Here is a 19006-nt window from a genome sequence, read left to right on the forward strand (position 1 = left end):
TTTGTATTAGGTCAATTTTACACATAACACAATTATATTTTAATCTGTAGACAAATTTCAATATGTTATCATATCTCAATATAAGTGAAAGAAATATAATATATATTTTTTTAAATATACAGGGTGATTTTTTCAAACGGGCCTTCAGGGCCAAATCCGAAACTATGAGGATTAGCGAAAAATGCTAAAAGGAGTTACGAGGCCGATTTCGATAAAAACTAAAACTGCATTATTACTTTTTAAAAATGTCTTTTCCCCTAGCCGGGAATCGAACGAGTTCATTTTGAAAAAAAGTAAGAGGAGGGTAAATAAAAGTGTGGTGAGGGTCAAAATACCACAATGTTATAAAGATCCTTTTACACTACATTTTTGGGCTTACCGGCTACCAAAATTCAAGAAAACATAATTATTTTTCGATAGAATATTTTGACAGTACGCTTAATTCTTCCAGAATCTCCCGCAAGATGTCGCCCTCAGGATAAAATGTGTGACGTAATATGTGTTACCCGTTACAAGTGTATAGAATAAAGAGTTGCCAGTATGTTATTTTGTTAAACAAAATCATAAAGAAAATAGTGAATCTGTTTTTAAAACATTGTAACAGTATTACAGACAAGTTTAGCGCTATTTATAACAATTATTTATTATTATTAAATAATTATTAATTGATGATTATTACACAAATTAATTATTTAACTGTAAAGTTCATATATAACAGAAGGTTATGTCTTAGCAAATCCTATAGTGTAATATAAAACAAAATCTGATATAACATTAATACAAAATATGAAAGTATTTTTCTTTAGCAATTTTATGTAAAACAACAAAAAGTATATGTTATAATTTAGATGAAAGCTTTACATATACATTCCTTAGCTAGTTTAGATTACGTTTTGACAGAGTTGTAGGAAATGTTTGGAATTTTGGATACGCGTAACTTACAATATAATATGTTCTTGCAAGTACTTTTACAAGAATATTCTTGTAATACATTTGCTCTTTTATATAGCTAAACTATTCATTATTAATTTTAAATGGTAATAATAATGTGTTTTACAAGTACCTATTATTCTAATAGTTGACATTTGCTTTTTATAAACAAAGCTAAAAGATCGATTTTAAAAGTACATTATGTTTTTCTAGACTATTTGATCTAAGAGGTTCACTCTATCCCACCGCGACTAGCCCTTTATGTGGCTTAGTACAAAACATGTTTTATAACTATGTCGTCTAATCTCTGTAACACTTCGGTCATCGTAAACTTGTGTCCATAACTGTTATAGAAATGCTTGTGGCCGACTTTTGGTTTCGGCCAGTTTCAGCCAAGAAAAACCTGTTTCGGTCGGACATTAAGAAATAGTAGAACTTTAATCCCGAAACTTAAATTAACATCAATATAATATTAATTTAAATGCTGCGACAGCAATTTCTGTCTTGTAACAGTTTTAGGACCCCCTGACTTATGCTTAAAAATTAATAATGGGTTCTATATAATATACCGGGTGATTTACAAATGGGCCTTCAGAGCCAAATCCGAAACTATAAGGATTAGTAAAATTTGCTGAAAGTGTTACAGGCCGATTATAATAAAAACTAAAACTGCATCACTCGATTTTTTTGGAATCTCTTTCCCTAGCCAAGAATCGAATGAGTTCATTTTGAAAAAAAAAATGCACTCTGTATATGGAGTCGCTACTGAAAATTATAGGGAGATTGTAGTAGGTACTTTTATTTGCCTAGAGGACCTAAGCAGCACCCAGATTATAAACAGTAGGAGTAAATCCTGAAACTATTAGACGTGCAAGGTAATCAATGGCTCTGAGAGTCAAAAGGTTGTTATAAAAACAACGAATTTGACTTATAATTATTCTCAGGAAGTTAATTGTCTCTGTTAGATTCAAATGATCTTTTCTTTGATATTTTGCTTGGCTTATAGCTCGATTTTGATGTTGTTTACAATAATATAGAGTTATCGCTCAATGATACCAGGCAAAAAATAATTGGAAAATAGAAAAAAAAAACAAAAATATAGTAATATTTATAGAAACGAAAAATTTTGTCAATCTTTTTTAAGACTTGTATGTAGTAAAATAGTTAATTTAGAAAGTTAAATTAGTATTTATTATCGTCGTGTCAAATATATGTTTAGTTAGCTCATTTTTGGAATAGTGATTTTACTACTTAGTAAAATTTGCTGTGGTATAGTAAAGTTTATACTATACATGAATATTACTTACTGCTCGAATTGAATTTTCTTAAATGCAAGCCAGTTAATATGATAATTATGAAAAAAAACTTAGAGTTGCCACATTTTTTTTCCTTTCATTGAAAATATTTTTACGAATTACGATTTTTTTTTAACGGAATTTATCATTTATTAAAGAAAAATTAGATACATTTATGAAAAAAAAAACTACTTACCTTTTGTTCCAATTCTTTTTTTAATTTTTGACATTTTTACATATAATTTGTTTAGTTTTTTTTCTTTTTTTTTTATACTTAACGCTATTTTTAAACGTGTAATTGTATTATTATTTATTTATTGCATACATACTGTATTCTTAATTTATATTATTTATTGGAAAATATCAAATTGTTCCCGTATTCAATATAATGCCTCAAAAACGTTTTCCTAAATACAAGAAACATGCAGTATTATTAAATTATATATGTAGTTATTTATACGTAAAAATGTAGATAAAATTGTAACCAACAAAAATATAGTTTAATAATAGTATTATTTATATTTGCTGTGTTAAAATGTAAATGGCTTTATGCTTTTAAATTAAATGTGTCACAAAATCGTTTATTATCAATACTGTTTATATACAGGGTGAATTGCTTTGGGTGTAGATTGCAAAATCCGAAAAAATTGCTCTAATTTTGATATAACTAAAACTGCATGATTAGATTTTAAATCAATGAATTTACCTAATCGGGATGCGATTTTATAAAAACACATCCTGTATTTTTCACGTCATCTAGCAATACCATTTAATTCACCCTGTATATAAAAAAGAAACTATATTACATTAGAATACCTAATAACAAATTTTAAATGAAATAGTATGCAAATATAGTAGTTTTATCAATTATGTACAACGGTTTATGATGTAATTGCTATTAATATACATGTATACGTTATAACGAAATGTAACTAAATAGTATTGCTTATTGTTAGAGAGAGAACGAAGCTATTTCTTGTCCCTTTCTACGTGTTTACATATTGAAGTATTCTATACACCAGTATTCTTCCTAGCAAAGCTTTTGATGTTTAATAAACGTATTATTATTATAATAAAACATATATGAATGTATAGCTTAACATATATGGAATTTGTAAAATGTATATCTTTGGAAATTGTTACACTGGAATTTCTACTATAGCTTGAATTCTCTTCCTCTCACGTATACACACACATACAAATACACTCTCTTACACACACAATGATACGACCACATACACACATCGACACATACACACACATTTCCTTATTATGGGGCTTACATGTTCAATGGACAACTCAATGCAACGTTTAAGACCAACTGAAGATATCTTTGGAAATTGTTACACTGGAATTTCAGACACACTTATACAAATACACTCTCTTATACACACATTGACACGTACACATACACACATTGACACATACACACACATATCCTTATTATGGGATTTAAATGTTCAATGGACAGCTCAAGTCTACGTTTAAAACCAAGAAATACTCCACAACTTAAGGACGTTTTAACTAGCTGTCATAAAACAGGCTCCACAACACACACACGCACACACAAATTTGGCTTTGCATTAAATAAATTTAGATAAGAGTTCATACTTTAGATATGTGTAATCACGGTATTAGCAAACTATGTAATTATTATTATTTATTGCACCAAATGCATGTTAGTGGTTAAACATCGTGTCCTTAGTTTAGGGTTAGTGTTGTAATAGCCAATTAATATGTATTGTGTAATAAAATAACAAATCGATACTTGAAACACATGTAAAATACTTTGAACTTTCATAAATAAGGTAGATTCAAAGATCTTATAAATGTTTTTAAATGATTGAGTTTTGTGGCGAGTGCGTGAAGGGCGCACAATGCTCACGTGCACGTACGAACACTGTTTGCATGTGTGCGTATTAAGTGATTCGGAGGCATTTACCAGTCCTTAAAAATTTATTGGGTATGGTATCTTGTATTAATGTATAGTATTTCTCTAAAATAAAAATTAACTGCCAAATTTGGTCATGCGTTTTGGCGAAACAATAGATGAGTAACTTCTTAGGGGAAAAATACCACCCCTATATTCTTATCAATTTAATTTTATAATGATGTCTTACGACATTCAAGTTAACATGATATGGGGGCATATGGTGTACATTTTATAATATCTTTGATTTTATCTTATTTGTGTATGCATATAGTGAATGTGATTGCTATATTTAGTACTAGACTTAACCTAGCCAATGTTAAATACACCAATAGGTACTGTGTAACTTGCTTTGTATGTCAAAATAGTAAACACTATGCCCAAATACTTCTTAAAAAACGTGACAAGTATAACTCAAATTTATGTTGTCGATATATAAAGATGTTCAATTATATTCAGTATGTATTCAATATATTTTTTAATCTCTTTGACGCCATATAGGACACGTATCCTTCTCACCTATCCAATACGAGATACGAAAAATATATACGTAATTAATTTATTATATAGTTTTACAGCAAAATTTAGTATTAGGCAGTTTTTGTGCGTTTATATTTAAAATGATGTTGATCTAAAAAGCTTCAGTCTACAAAAAGTTTCTTAAATAAATTGATAGATAGATAAAAATTACAATTATATCAGTTTTCCAAATCACTTTTAATTAACTCCTAGTTCATTTTAATTTTTAATTTTGCATAGTACAGAGTATTGTCCGCGTAAAACTGCTTGTGTGCTCTGACTATAGAAATGAATCGCGTCGCCATAGCAAATTGTATGATTACACCTGCTCGCAACAACTTAAGAGCGGACTAGCAGTTTAGATGCGGACTATACCTTTGTTTATTATACAGTTTTACAATTTAAAATTTGTTGATTTTAAAATTTTATCTGTATTTTGATGTGAAACATCTATAGCCGCACGTAATACCGATTTCTGGCGTGGCGACGCATGCCGTGGCGTCGCCACGCTATACGATGGTATATATATACAGTCTATATGCAGTAGTGTGTACGGTGTGGCGACGCGTCGCCATGCGCAATCGAATTCAATAAATAGTCATCGTTATCTGGAAAAAAATCGTAATATTTTATTTTATCATTATGACATATTTAGTTCCTATCACAATATGTTCTTTTCTGCATATTACTTTTACAAAATAATGTCGATGTTTCACATCTGCCAGGCGTCCCGTGACGGCTCACATTTTTTATTTTTTATTTGATATGTAATTGGTTTTTTTCATCCAATATTTATCCGAGAATAATAATTTCACTTCTGTTATTAAATCCTTGTTTTCTATCTTAAAATTACAAAGAATATGTGTCTGCTGAAATATGTAGTCTAATTTTATAGACAATACATTAAATTGTTTTTAATATTGTTTGTATTTACTAATTAATGATTTCAACCAGTGCTTTAGCTTGGCTTAAAATATCTAAACCTCATCAAATAATATACTTTTCCTATAAAATAATATATGCTTGAATAATATGACGATGCTATAAAAATGTAGCAGTAGCTTTTGTTGTGTAATTATTATTATATTCGATAGGTTTGATTAATTAAGTTGACATAGAATAATGTTATCTCAAACGAAAAAAGACAAATACCTAAGTATTATATTCGTGCTTGTTTAATTAATAAAAAAAATGCCAAAATATGTAATCTTCCTTTGTGATGTATACAACAAATATTTAAAATTAGTATCAGGTGTCAGCCAATTGTTAAACATTTATTTAATAATTCATGTTACGAAAATAGGACAAATTCTGTTATATTTGTTTTGTCTGTGATGATATAATTATGTACATAGAATGTTTTTTTTTTTTATTTATTACTTAATATAAATAAATGCTTTGGAAATTATAAAAAGATTTTTGTTTGTATCATTTAGACTCTGCACTTAAAAAATTAAATGATTTATCTATGCTTTCATCTATGCAATTAAAGATTTGTTGCTAGAGCTGTGTTTAGCGCTAAAAGGAAATGTTACTGCTAACTGGAGTTTTTTTGACCAGTCACATTTTAGCGCTCCTTTGTAACCATAATAAAAATGAAGTTGTTTATTTTATATGGGGATTTTGTATGCATTGGATTCATTTCAAGATCACGTTTTATCTGCAGTAGGTAAATCTATAATAAATTCTAGTATGTAGCAGTTCTAGATTTATTTCTTAAAAATAATTTATTTTGTTATTCTGGATGTATATCATACATATTCTTTGACACTGGAAATTGTTTTCCATCAAATGAATCTGTCAGGCATATTATATGTCAATAGTGTCAAAACCATTGTTTTGGTCAACAATTTAGCAAATCAAAATAAGCTTGAAAAATCGCGTTAGTTCAGCTACTTCTATAAATCTTGTGAAAACATTAATATTAAAACACCGGATAAGTTTAATTGACACAAAATGGTAACATCGTACTACATAATGCAAATGTCTAAGAGCAAAACCAAATCCAATAATGAAGAATATTATAACGATCTTTTCGAGACTAAACTAAAGATAAAATCTTCATCATGTAGGGTGTGTTTAAAGGAAGGGGAGCACTCCATCCACGATAATGAGGATACGGTTGATATTATCGACGCATTGAAAGTATTTACGGAAATTGAAATCAACGATGACGATGGTCATCCAAAATACTTATGCAACGTGTGCTACAGGTTTATTAAAGACGCTATTCTCTTCAGGAAAGTTGCGAAGCACTCCTACGACATGCTACATTCTACGATAAAGGAGGAGACGTATGATCACTCACACGATTCTCATGACTACAGCGACAGTGTGTACGAAAGCAAACACTGGTCGAATAATGAAGACTTCAGTATCAAACACGAAAAGAAAGTCAAAATGAAGTTAGCAGCGAAAGTCACATGCCATATTTGTAACAAAGTAATAAACCGGTCGTATTATAAAGAGCATCTCACAATGCATGATCCGAACCACCAGAAGTATGTATGCGATGTCTGTGGAAAGTCATTTCGGTTGAGATGTGCGTACCACAATCACAGTCTACGTCACAGAGACGACTTCCCTTTTAAATGTCAGTTCTGTCCATACAAAGCACGGTATGCAGAACTGCTCAAGACGCATATGCGAACACACACAGGAGATTATAGATACATGTGCACAGAATGTCCCGCACGGTTCCTGTTCAAAAGCAATCTAAATACGCATATGCTAAAGCATAAAGAGCCTGAATACAAATGTGATGCATGCAAAAGGGCTTTCCACACAAAATTGTCTTTACAAAGGCATTTTGAGGCTGATCACTTGGGAATCAAAAATCATGTTTGTAATGTATGTGGGAAGGCCTTCGGTTACCGCAATGCGATGATGAAGCACCAAAGACATGTGCATAAGAGAGAAAAAATGACGTTTGGTAGAATGCCTTCATATCTAGAAGTAGAGCATAAGAAACCAGATTGTTAGTAACATTTACATTATGTACAACTGGTATAATCGCTCGATATTGATTAGTCTCTGGTGCCAGAGATGACCTGGGAGTTCTCTATAATGATTATGTAGTAGGCTGTCTTAGCATGATGAATTCAGTACTCAAAATAATCAAGAGATCTGTACAAAGAATCTTGCTAAGTTGACTGAATGGTTAATGTGTTCTTGCACCTGGTTTATACAATAAATAACTTTTATTTAAATTTATTTGGCTTGTTTTCCTGTATTGTAAGGAGATTTGTAAACATTTACAATGTGACTGGACGGAAATAAGATAATTCACTAAATATTTTTTCTACCCTGAGGGCTACACATGGAATTATTATTCAAAAGATTTCATAAAGTCTGTATATCTACTTTCATTACTCTGTGTATTTTTTGATAATTAATTCTTTATTTTTTATACGTATAAAGATTTAAAGTTTTAAAACGATTAGTTCAACTGTCCGCATTGATCTGGTATGTTTCACTTAACACCCTCAACCGCACCTGCTTCAAATAAATGTTCGTTCCACTAAAAACGTAAAAATGCCGCGGATATTTTGGTGAAAATCCAATTACCAAAAAAATATATATGGGCGTCGGAGGCACGTCTCATAAAACGAAACCACGTAGGTGTTATAAAACAATCGTTGTAGGCGTTAAGTAGAACGTACCCATTTAAACAGCTGTATGTCAAAAAATCAAAATCGTCATATCAACAAATGACTGGTTGTCACTTTTCAAAACAATAAATTATTGTTTTGTGATTGTAACTATTTGTGATAGATATCAGTATTAAATATTTTATTAATTAACTTCTGCGATTACTGGTAAACTGTTTATTGAATTTATTGCATATTGTATCAAAACTTACCTTGATCGCAAAGATGGCATCGGCGTATTTTATGCTAAGAATCTTGAAAAAGAAGCGGAATACTCTTAGAAAAAGAAGAAAAGAGGAGTGCGATGAATCAGTGTCTAATAATAAAAAGGAAATAAAAATAATTGAAGCAAAAAAATGTAGAATTTGCTTACAAGAAGGTAATATACCAATTTACGCCAATGAATTTCTCCTCGAGTGTTCTGAGTATATTCGACAGTTTGGCGATATTGTGATCAGTTATGACGACGAGTTCCCTAAATATTTGTGTAATACGTGCCTAAGTTTGCTACAAAATGCTATTTTGTTCAGAAAGAAAGCAAAAGAAAGCGATGTTATACTTCGGCAAAGTTTAAACTCCAATAATAGTGATTATGACGATCCAGGGTCTAGTGAAAGTTTTATTGATGAAAGTATTATAGAAAATGACAAGAAATGTAACATAGAATCTTCAAAAATATATACATGTGAACCCTGTTGTTTGAACTTCGTAAATTCGACAGAATACATGCTGCATAGAAATTCTAAACAACACAAAAACGTACGAATACAATGTCCTATATGTTTCGGGTTGTTAACATCCCAGTTGTATAAAAAACATTTAGCAAGACACCAGTCAGCATCCCATCTTGTATGTGACGTGTGCGGAAAACTCTACCGTAAAGATAACTTGGTTAGACACCTTCAACTACACAGTTACGACTTACCATACCAGTGTCAGCTGTGCCCATACCGCGGACGCTTTATAGAATCCTTAAAAATTCATATGCGAACACACACAGGTGTTAAACCGTTCTCTTGTGACAAATGCCAGCTACATTTTTTGACTAGGAGCAATCTTAACAGGCATATGTTAACACATACTAAGGAACGGCCCTTCAAATGCACTGAATGTGGTAGAGGTTTCTATGTTAAACGAGATTTAGACGTACATTTCAAAGCTGACCATGCGGGTATCAAAGATTTTGCGTGCAGAATGTGTGGTAATAAGTATGGTACTAGGAAAGGTCTAATGAGACATGAGCTACGTGTTCATAAGAGGGATAAATTGGCTAAGGGGAGAATGCCATTATATTTGCAGGCTGAATATAAAAAGTAACTATGTATAAAATTGTGTTACATAGAAATTAAACTTAAAATAATTGTAAATAAATTTTTAGCAAATTCCAAAGTTATTTTATTAATAACATGTTTCGAATTGCTTTAGGAACCTTCTTGCAATGGATCTCATAATAAGAGTCAAAATACATTGTATAATGTGGTTTATTAAATACAGTAAATATTATTCGACTAGAATATTTTTTATTTAATAACTTGATAAAACAGATAGTGTAGACTAATTTCAAAGTTCTAAATAATTTAAGTATAATAAACATAGGGTAAGTTTAGTTCGAGTAATATCGAAGCAGGGGTAAAACTGTATGATTAAATTATAGGGTAAATTGGTTGAATTTTTATAATTGGCAACATCAACACCACGCAATGGGCGTATATAAGTGGGTGACTAACAGGTTTGGTGAGAAGAATAGCCTATAATAAGAGGTCTTTTTTTCAATGACTGTTTAAAAATCATTATTCTGTTCCTTCTTAAGTATAGGTGCGACAAAAATATGCAAATAGGAAGATATTTTATTATTCGCAAACCTTTTTTCTTTGCTGTACGTCACCTCTTAAATGTGTCCCTTACAATAGCATAACAAATCTAAAACTACACCTATGGATCACACCATGATCATAAAAATTACATATAGGCTTTCAAAGGTGGCCAAATTAGCCGAAAATTAAATATATTGTTTTACCTCATCTCCAATATTACCCCAACTGACCTTACTGAATACAATCATAGTAACATTTAATAGCTATACACACATTTAAAATATAAATATACAAAGTATATAAACTGTTAAATTTCACACAATGGAAGAATACCACACAAGTATATTTCTACTCCAAGGCCACAATATCACGTCAGTTACATCTTCGGCTGGACAAAAAGACCACAATGCAGGGATTATTGAAGTTATACTTCTTTTGGCAGAAATAGAAAAACAGTTTATTTTTGTTGTGTGTCTAACACAAAAAAATTATGTGTTACATAGGGTCAATGTAACACATAATTTTTTTTGTATTGTTCAATTTGCTTAGTTTAAATTTGTTTGAATGCATAAAAAATATTTCACGATGGTCATTACGAAGGGATGAAGTTCCTCACACTGATGTAACGCAATGTAATTTATTCATAGTAGGTATTTACTTTCATCTATTTAATTTTAATTTAATTTACTTTGCTAAAATTTCAACACATACATAAAATGTTTTCTTTATTACGCCAAAGAAGTATAACTTTTTACATGAGTACATAAGTACATACATGCTTTTTATTTATATTAACACGTTTCTAACACCCAGACTATAGAAGACTACGAGGGAGGAATACTATTCAGATACATTACTTTTTATTGTAAATACTAAATTTATGATATAGTACTTCTCTCATTTCAGTAACTTCACATAATTTAAAATGCAACTATTGTAAATGGATTTTGGAACTAAGGTACTAGCACCAGTATTCAAAAAACTAAAAAATACTGAAATTTGTTTAAAATCAGTAAAAATTTTCACAAGGTAAAGGTACAATTAAGTTATGTCTAAATGCTATTAAAATATTTGTATAAGTAACAATAGAAATAGTAAAATAAATACTTTTTGACTAGTATACTTTTAAATGAGTACTTTGGTATTTTAATAATGTTATTATCATGCTATTCTTAGGGAATAATAAATGAATAGTATTTTATTCAAAATAGAGAGCACAGAAATTTATAGACATTCTGTTATTATAAAGAAGTTTTATGTAAAATATTGAATCTGCTAGTTATTGTTAAAGGTTTACTTATTGGGATCAAGTCAATTTCTACAGATTTTGTAATACTTTACTACGGTTTCATACAATACTTTGATTTCACCTACATCCTTAATAATATAGAGATTTTTAAAATACTTAATATATTTTTAAATAGTGTATATAATAAATAGCACACACAATCCTTTAAATACAAATAAGCAAGCACACAAACTCTGCTTTATAATCTCAATAAATAAGCTTAATCAATAAACATTTCAAAAGATTGAACCGTTATTCTAAAACTTGATAATGCAAGTATGTAACTATAAATAAAATTGTACTATAAATTTAACATTTGTAACATGAGACAGATATTGAATTTTGTAAGATAACATTAACAAAGAGACTATTAAAAATACAGAAAAATAAATCAGAAATACATTAGTCAACTTCCATTATCATTAATTATTTGTCCAAAACATGTAACACACATTTCAAATATGTCATAGTTTTGTGTATTTACCCCATTGATGCCGGAATTCAATAGACTCCTATACCAAAGAGAACATTTTTTAAAAATAGATTTCTTTCAACCTACATCTGGCAATATTATTATCAATCAGCACCCGTGTTCTCACATGCCCTGGTAAGTTCACATATTAAAATATGTTAAATCAGGAGTCTATCTGGTAATTTCATATACGTTTTATACTAATCGTACGACGGACCTCTGCACATAGTAGCGATAAACATGGACGCAAATATGAACTCGAGCATTTGCAATGATAGCATAAGAGTGCACCAAATATACTCTATCCGGAGAACCACAACTTGCCAAGCCAGGAGGTACACGACTCCCATTATAGATGGTACAGTGAGCAGCACCGAAAACATCACTGGTATATCTGGGGATGCAAAGAGGAATTGAAATTAATTGAAGGTTATATATATATATATATATATATATATATTTTATATTATAAGAGTAGCAAACGAGCATGCAGTCCACCTGATGGTAAGTGGATACTGCCGCCCATGAACATCTGTAATCAACCCCAGTCAGGAATAGATATCCCTACCTGAGGTCGACCACAGATGCATGCTACCCCTGAGGACTAAGCTGAAACGCCTCGAAAAAGTATGTCTCCCTTACCACACCCTTTATGGTATGATTCTAGAGGTACCACTACCACACCCATCTCTTATGAACATCCTCACTACCTAATAATCATTGTATTCCTGTTTGAAGGGTATGGTAATAGAGACATACTTATATGAGGCAGGTTACATGTTATTGCTAAGGGGTTAGCAAAGCATATGTTAACAACCTCAGGTAGAACTCTTTTAGCAGAGGTTGATGGAGTAGAATTTATCAACATCATTCATACAGTTTGTTTGTAATATTGAGTACAAGAGTGCATTGCACTAAGGGAACCTTAATAACTTATTCTAACGACATATGGTTCTAAAATTTACGACCGATATATTGACCCAGTCGTTTAGGTCGTGGTTGCCGTAGTTTCGTATTTATAATATAATTTTGTTGTAAATTTTTAAACTATTAATGCTACTTTTTACATCAAATAAATTAGTGATAATTCTAAGAAACTAGATTAAAGAGTAAAGTGATTAAAGGTTTTACCTCTTTCACTGAGGCTTCCTTTTCGTCCCAATATAAGTCTGGCAGCTTCCACAATAAAAAGAGCAACAAGTACTCCATAGTCCTGTCCAAGACTCATCCGATTCTTCTCGCTGTCGTCATATTTGCCGCCAATCAATACAGACTTCAGGATAAGTGTCCCCAATTCACATGTCGCGAAAAGACCGAAATAAAAGGAATTTATATACAAAAGTATTTCGTACGCCAGACTAGAATTAACCATAGTGCGAGGTGCCCGTTTGATTACTGTATCGAAACCGAGCTCTGGGTTATTTCGTACTTTAATTAGGTAAAATTGAAACAAAAGACTAGAATAAATTAGAGCTAATTTTAAAAATAGAACACCAAGCCACACACACAGTGGAGTGTATAAAAACTGTCATGTCATAGGGACAATGACAATTGACATTTCTTTTCTTTTAATTCGTTTCTTTCCACGCTGTATAAGTTTACAATGTTTACATACTTAATACATCAATAAATGATTAAATAAATACCGAAATATTTTCGTATCGAGATAAAGGTTTAGTTTTCTAACAGTAGTGGTGGGCGACAAAAAGAAGTTGCTTTTCTTTACAATTTACAAAAAAATTGAAGTCTATTTATTCCAGATGCCTTAAACTTCCTCTTTATATACGACCATGATGACTAAATAGTTAATAGAAATGCAGTTTACAGAACTTACAATAAGATACATTTGACGATTTTTTGAAGATTTGTAACATAGTCCATATTCATTTCGTATAAATATTTGTAAAAAATGTGTTGCTTGTTTCCCAAATGCTACATTACGACCGTCCGCCACCATAATATAACGACCTACGATTTCCACTTTTGGATAATATACAGAGGGGGATTTATAATTTACCTCTACTCTCCATATTTTGGAGAAATAACGAGTCTTACAACTTGTAATTTGTATCATACACTTGTGTTTATTATATACGTTATTACTTATTACTCTCTGTCTATGATTGTACAAAAAAAATATTAATTATTGCCAGTTTAGTGTTATTGTACCGAATTGGATTTTTTCATTTAAATATTATATAAATAACTATTGGTCGTTATATCTTATTTTTGATAAATAGGTGATAAAAAATAGTTATAAAATTTATTACGGCATCCAACTAATTAAATTGAATCACTTCTTTGATCAAATTAAGTTTGTTTAAAAATCGTTAATTATGCGCTAGGGCGTTAACTGACAAGTGACAACACCGGATTTAAGTGCAATGAACGACGCGAATATAGATAGGCGGTCGTGTTGCTGAACTCTGCACGTGTTTAGTTTTAAAGTATATTGAATCGTTTGTTTTAATATGAATTGTTGAGTTCAAGTTTGAGAATAAGATATATTGAAATTTACTGAGACGTTTCTGCCGTATTGTGTTCATGAATTGGTAAGTAAATTTTGTTATACTTAGCGTACCAGTGAGTACGGCGAACGACCATGCGCTTCTAAAAGCACGTTACTTTTAGGTGTATTTACATAGTGATTGCATGTTCAAATTTAGAATGTTTTCTTTTTTATTTTTTTTAAGTTAGTAAGACTTACATTATTTTTGTTTTTTTTTCTTCTTAGAGTCTATTACGATGGAATTCGCGAGTAGTCGTATAGTCGAAATATTAAGTCAGTGCGTGTGGTATTTTGAATGAGAACAGGCGTCTAATAATACGAATAATGTTCCGTTGTGATTGCATTACTTGTTTCTTTTATTTAGTTAATATTATGGCGTACATGTCTTCGTATTACGCCTTACAAAACTAGATATTCAATACCCTTGAAGGTCTTATCACAAACAAGCGTATCTTCGGCCGAAAAGTTTGGCCTTCGTTTAAAACCAAACCAAACTTACAAAAGTTGGTCATAACTTTGCTCAAGGTTATTTACTTATAAATTTAAACAGCGAAGATTTGTTTATAATAATGAATACATATCAGTATAAATAGGATACTGAATCTTCTAAGGCTTCCATAGAATGTATCAAAAATTATTGAAAACATTGTAGTGTAAAAAAAATATCTCATATACAATACAAAAACAGTGTTACAATAAAATTTCAATAAACATGACAGTTTAAATTTAGAATCATTCATCAACCTTCATAAGTCCTTATGCACTTTTTAAGAAGCAGCAAAAATATAGTTTTTAAAGATGTTTTCCTTATTCATTTTGACCTGATGTAATGGTTAGCAATGGTGTGGATATAGTGAGGAAAACTTTCATTATTTCATAGTAAAAAGTTATTCTGAAATGTTTATATTAAAGGTCAGTAGATCAGAGATGGTGTTAGGGAAGGGGGATTAATGTTTTTTGAATGAAAATCTAGACTATTTTCTTTATATCTCTTTGGTTGAAGGAAGAAACACTTTTTTTTTATAATATAAGGGTAGCAGATGAGCATGCAGTCCGCCGGATGGTAAGTGGCCTGCCGCCCACGGACATCTGCAATCAACCCCAGATAGGATTAGATATTCCTACCTGAGGTCGGCCACAGATGCGCCGCTACCCCTGAGGACTAAGCTGGAACGCCTCGGAAAAGTCTGTCTCCCTTACCACACCCTTCAAACCAGAACACAGCAGCGCGTAACACTTCCCTTTTTCTTGAATTTTATTCCTTAGTCACCTCACAAGTACTGTAGTAGAACATTGTACTATAGTCAAAAGGGAAATTTAAATTAATTTACACTATTAATGTTATAATAATAAGCAGCAATAGCCTATTCATTTGTATTTTTTCCTTTCCAAATTGGTGGTCCGAACTTCAATTCCCAGGCACCTCTGATTTTTCAAAGTTATGTCCGTATTAGAAACTAATTATCACCTGATTTTGTGAAGGAAAACATTGTAAGGTAATCTGCATATCTTAGAGTTCTAATAAGAATTCTCAAAGGTATATGAAAAGGTCTTAATGAATAATAATTGAAGTATAAGTTGGCTAGGTACATATTTTGAGAGCTCAGCTCAGCTCTTAAAAACTATTTATTTCTCTACTTATTGTTACACGGTACCTAAATTGCTAGATCATGACATAATCTGTGTCCCTCATAAGCAACTTGAGAAGTATGTACATAACCAACTTATATTTCAATTATTTTTAACTTTGTAGTGATATTGAGGGTGGTTCTATTTTTTGTTAAATTTTTTTTTAGGAAAAGTAAGGGTGCCGCGCAAAATAAAATAAAACCCATAAAATTGTTAAAAATAAAATAATTAACATTTGAAAATATGTTCAATGGCCATTGTGACCAACAACAAAGTAGGAATGACTCATTACATATCAATATCTCCCTTTATTCACAAGAGTTAAATGCCTTATGACTCAATATAAATTGATGCACTTTGAATGATGTGGTGTTGTTGGCTCTCAATTAGTATGACATTTTAGTTTTAATGAAAGTGGCAAATTGATTATAATTCGACTGGGGACGCACTAACGCCACACCTATTTCTGCCTTATAACAGCAGTGTTAAGCGCTGCTGTGTTCTGGTTTGAAGGATGTGGCGAAAGGCGTTCCAGCTTAGTCATTAGGAATATCAACATAGATGATGATGATGATAGATGCGTTGCTATCGGTCTGTAGCCGACCTCAGGTAGGATCCTAATCTTATCTGAGGTTACAAATGCTCATGGGCAGTAGCAGCCACTAACCATCAGGTGGACTGCATGCTCATTTGCTACGTCTATACCATATTATAAAAAAAGTTATAAGGACACGGGCACATGTAAGATGTTACACATACTTCTGTGTAAGACATTTCTGGAATGCTACGAAATAAAGCCCTGTAAAAAATGCTCAAGTATGCTCCTTCAAAGCCGGCGATGCATTAGGGCCTCGTTCTAGCTACAAATACCCATAGGCGACATGACGTTGAATTATAAAAAATTGGTAAAGTGTAAAAGAAAGGTTCAATAGACAGATCGAAGAAATACTATTAAAAGTAGTTCCTGAAAACAAAGTTAGTTTTGAATTGTTAAATTTAATAAGTAAAAATATATAACATCAATAAAATAAATAAGAAGAATATGCGGGGAACCACCTCCCAAAACTTACAACATGTCATATTTTATATGCATATTTTCGTCCATACATCATCAATCCCTTATCAACTATAATAAACAACAAGTAAGTGTCTAAACCCATTATCATACACCGAGAAGAACGTTACATTTTACAATGAGATTGAATGATAATGGAATGGCCGCGGTGATAGGTCAGTGGACAATTGTAGATAATTGAATCAGTGCTCACATTCAGCTTCATTAACTGTTTTTATTACATACTGCAATCAGTCTAGGTATAACTAAAGTGACCATTTATTCTTTCAGTCCAAACGGGACATCGTTCTTTATGTCAATTCAATTTTTTTGAAAAAAAAAAACAGTTTATAAAAACTAAAAAAACACGTATTAATGATAAAATCAACTAAAAAGTAGAAAATAATTTTCAATCTAAGAATCAATTAAGGTACAGTAAATAGTATAATTGTGGAAAAAGTGTACGGTGCTTTTTGAAAACTGGTAAATGGAGCACCCCACACTTTCACAATTCACAAATACAGGGTGGCGCAAAATTAATCACCCTATTTTGTTTTTGAATAACTTTTGTACTGAATAAAAATTCAAATTTACCCCCTTTTTAGCATATTTTCCACGACTTTCCTTAAGATTTCCGCAGGTAACACTTCGGATTCCAGTCTAATATTGTTCTTAAGAGCTGCGATTGACCCGTGACTTCAAGTACTCCCAAAGAATGAGGTCTGGGATGGTTAAATCGGGCAATTTTGCAGGCCATGCCTACTTGCCAAAACGGGAGATTACGCGACCAGGAAACGTTTCCTTCACAATATCCATTGTGGCTCGTGCTGTGTGTGCGATTTCACCATATTGTTGAAACCACATGTTCATCAAGCCCTGATCATCCAATTCCGATAGAAAAAAACATGTTTATCATGACCCTGTAGCGTTCGCCAGTAACAGTCACTGTATTGCCGATGGTATCTCCTAAAGAATAGGGCAATCACTCCTCCCGGATTAATGGCGCACCAAATAGTGACTTTAAATGGATGTAATGACTCAAAAACAGCAACAAGCCTTAGAAAATCGCAGCTCTTAAGGAGAATATTCGACTGGAATGTGAAAAGTTATCGGCGGAAATCTTAAGGAAAGTCGTCGAAAATCGGGCGCAAATTTGTGTCATCGCTGGTGGAAGACTCTTGACAGATATCATATTATCTATTTGGCAAAAAAAAGTTACAGGTCCTGATAAAGATTTCTATTACTCAAAATTTCTTCTTTTTATTTATTACAAAAGTTATTCAAAAACAAAATAGGGTGATTAATTTTGCACCACCCTATACAAGTATTTTATGCATCATTAAAACATGGTTATTTTAAATTTATGGATTTTAATATTTAGTCATTTCTTCTTTTTATTTATTACAAAAGTTATTCAAAAACAAAATAGGGTGATTAATTTTGCACCACCCTATACAAGTATTTTATGCATCATTAAAACATGGTTATTTTAAATTTATGGATTTTAATATTTAGTCATCGTTATAGTCATTTGGAAAAACGGGACAATTATGTGTCCCGAGGTTCATTTCGGGGACAACGAGACGAAGCATCGAAAAAAGGGACTCGTTCAAAACGGCACGTTTGGTCACTTTAGGTATAACCTGTAACCTTAGATGAGTGTTTTACTTATCAAAGCCTGTAACATAAATGAATGTAATGAAAAAACGTGGGTATATTATTTACTACCGTTTACCCGCGGCTTCGCTTGCTATCAGAGATCGATGACAATATTAATTTATTTATTTAAACTTTTTTGTAAGCCTAGTGGTTACAAAGGGCGAATTTAATGCCTAGTGGCATTCTCCACCAGTTCACCCTTGTTGATGAAGAAATGTTGTGGTGGTTATTTTTATCTATCTCTCGGGAAAGGTTTT

General features: G+C 31.5%; 4 protein-coding genes across 4 annotated transcripts in view; 3 read left to right on the forward strand and 1 right to left on the reverse strand.

Moving 5' to 3' along the window:
• Nucleotides 1-6504: 6504 nt before the first annotated feature.
• Nucleotides 6505-7887, forward strand: LOC140746254 (uncharacterized). Its single transcript, XM_073078330.1, has one exon. The coding sequence runs from the start codon at nucleotides 6631-6633 to the stop codon at nucleotides 7654-7656; it is 1026 nt and encodes a 341-aa protein (XP_072934431.1). The 5' UTR covers nucleotides 6505-6630; the 3' UTR covers nucleotides 7657-7887.
• Nucleotides 7888-8008: 121 nt separating this feature from the next.
• LOC140746248 (uncharacterized) lies at nucleotides 8009-9713 on the forward strand. Its single transcript, XM_073078318.1, has one exon. The coding sequence runs from the start codon at nucleotides 8550-8552 to the stop codon at nucleotides 9639-9641; it is 1092 nt and encodes a 363-aa protein (XP_072934419.1). The 5' UTR covers nucleotides 8009-8549; the 3' UTR covers nucleotides 9642-9713.
• A 1111-nt stretch (nucleotides 9714-10824) lies between these two features.
• Nucleotides 10825-13443, reverse strand: LOC140746262 (transmembrane protein 216-like). Its single transcript, XM_073078343.1, has 2 exons — nucleotides 13030-13443; nucleotides 10825-12292 (listed from the first exon to the last, which is right to left on the reverse strand). The coding sequence occupies exons 1-2, from the start codon at nucleotides 13268-13270 to the stop codon at nucleotides 12099-12101; spliced, it is 435 nt and encodes a 144-aa protein (XP_072934444.1). The 5' UTR covers nucleotides 13271-13443; the 3' UTR covers nucleotides 10825-12098.
• Nucleotides 13444-14269: 826 nt separating this feature from the next.
• The window catches only part of Ent2 (Equilibrative nucleoside transporter 2), a 58839-nt gene continuing 54102 nt past the window's right edge, over nucleotides 14270-19006 (forward strand). Inside the window, exon 1 of the mRNA XM_073078355.1 lies at nucleotides 14270-14450. The gene's annotated coding sequence lies outside the window, so the exon portion shown is untranslated. The remainder of the gene's footprint in view (nucleotides 14451-19006) is intronic.

This window comes from Epargyreus clarus, unplaced genomic scaffold (assembly GCF_041222505.1).
Source record: "Epargyreus clarus isolate Ecla_fem2 unplaced genomic scaffold, WU_Ecla_fem_2.2 ptg000002l, whole genome shotgun sequence".
NCBI lineage: Eukaryota > Metazoa > Arthropoda > Insecta > Lepidoptera > Hesperiidae > Epargyreus > Epargyreus clarus.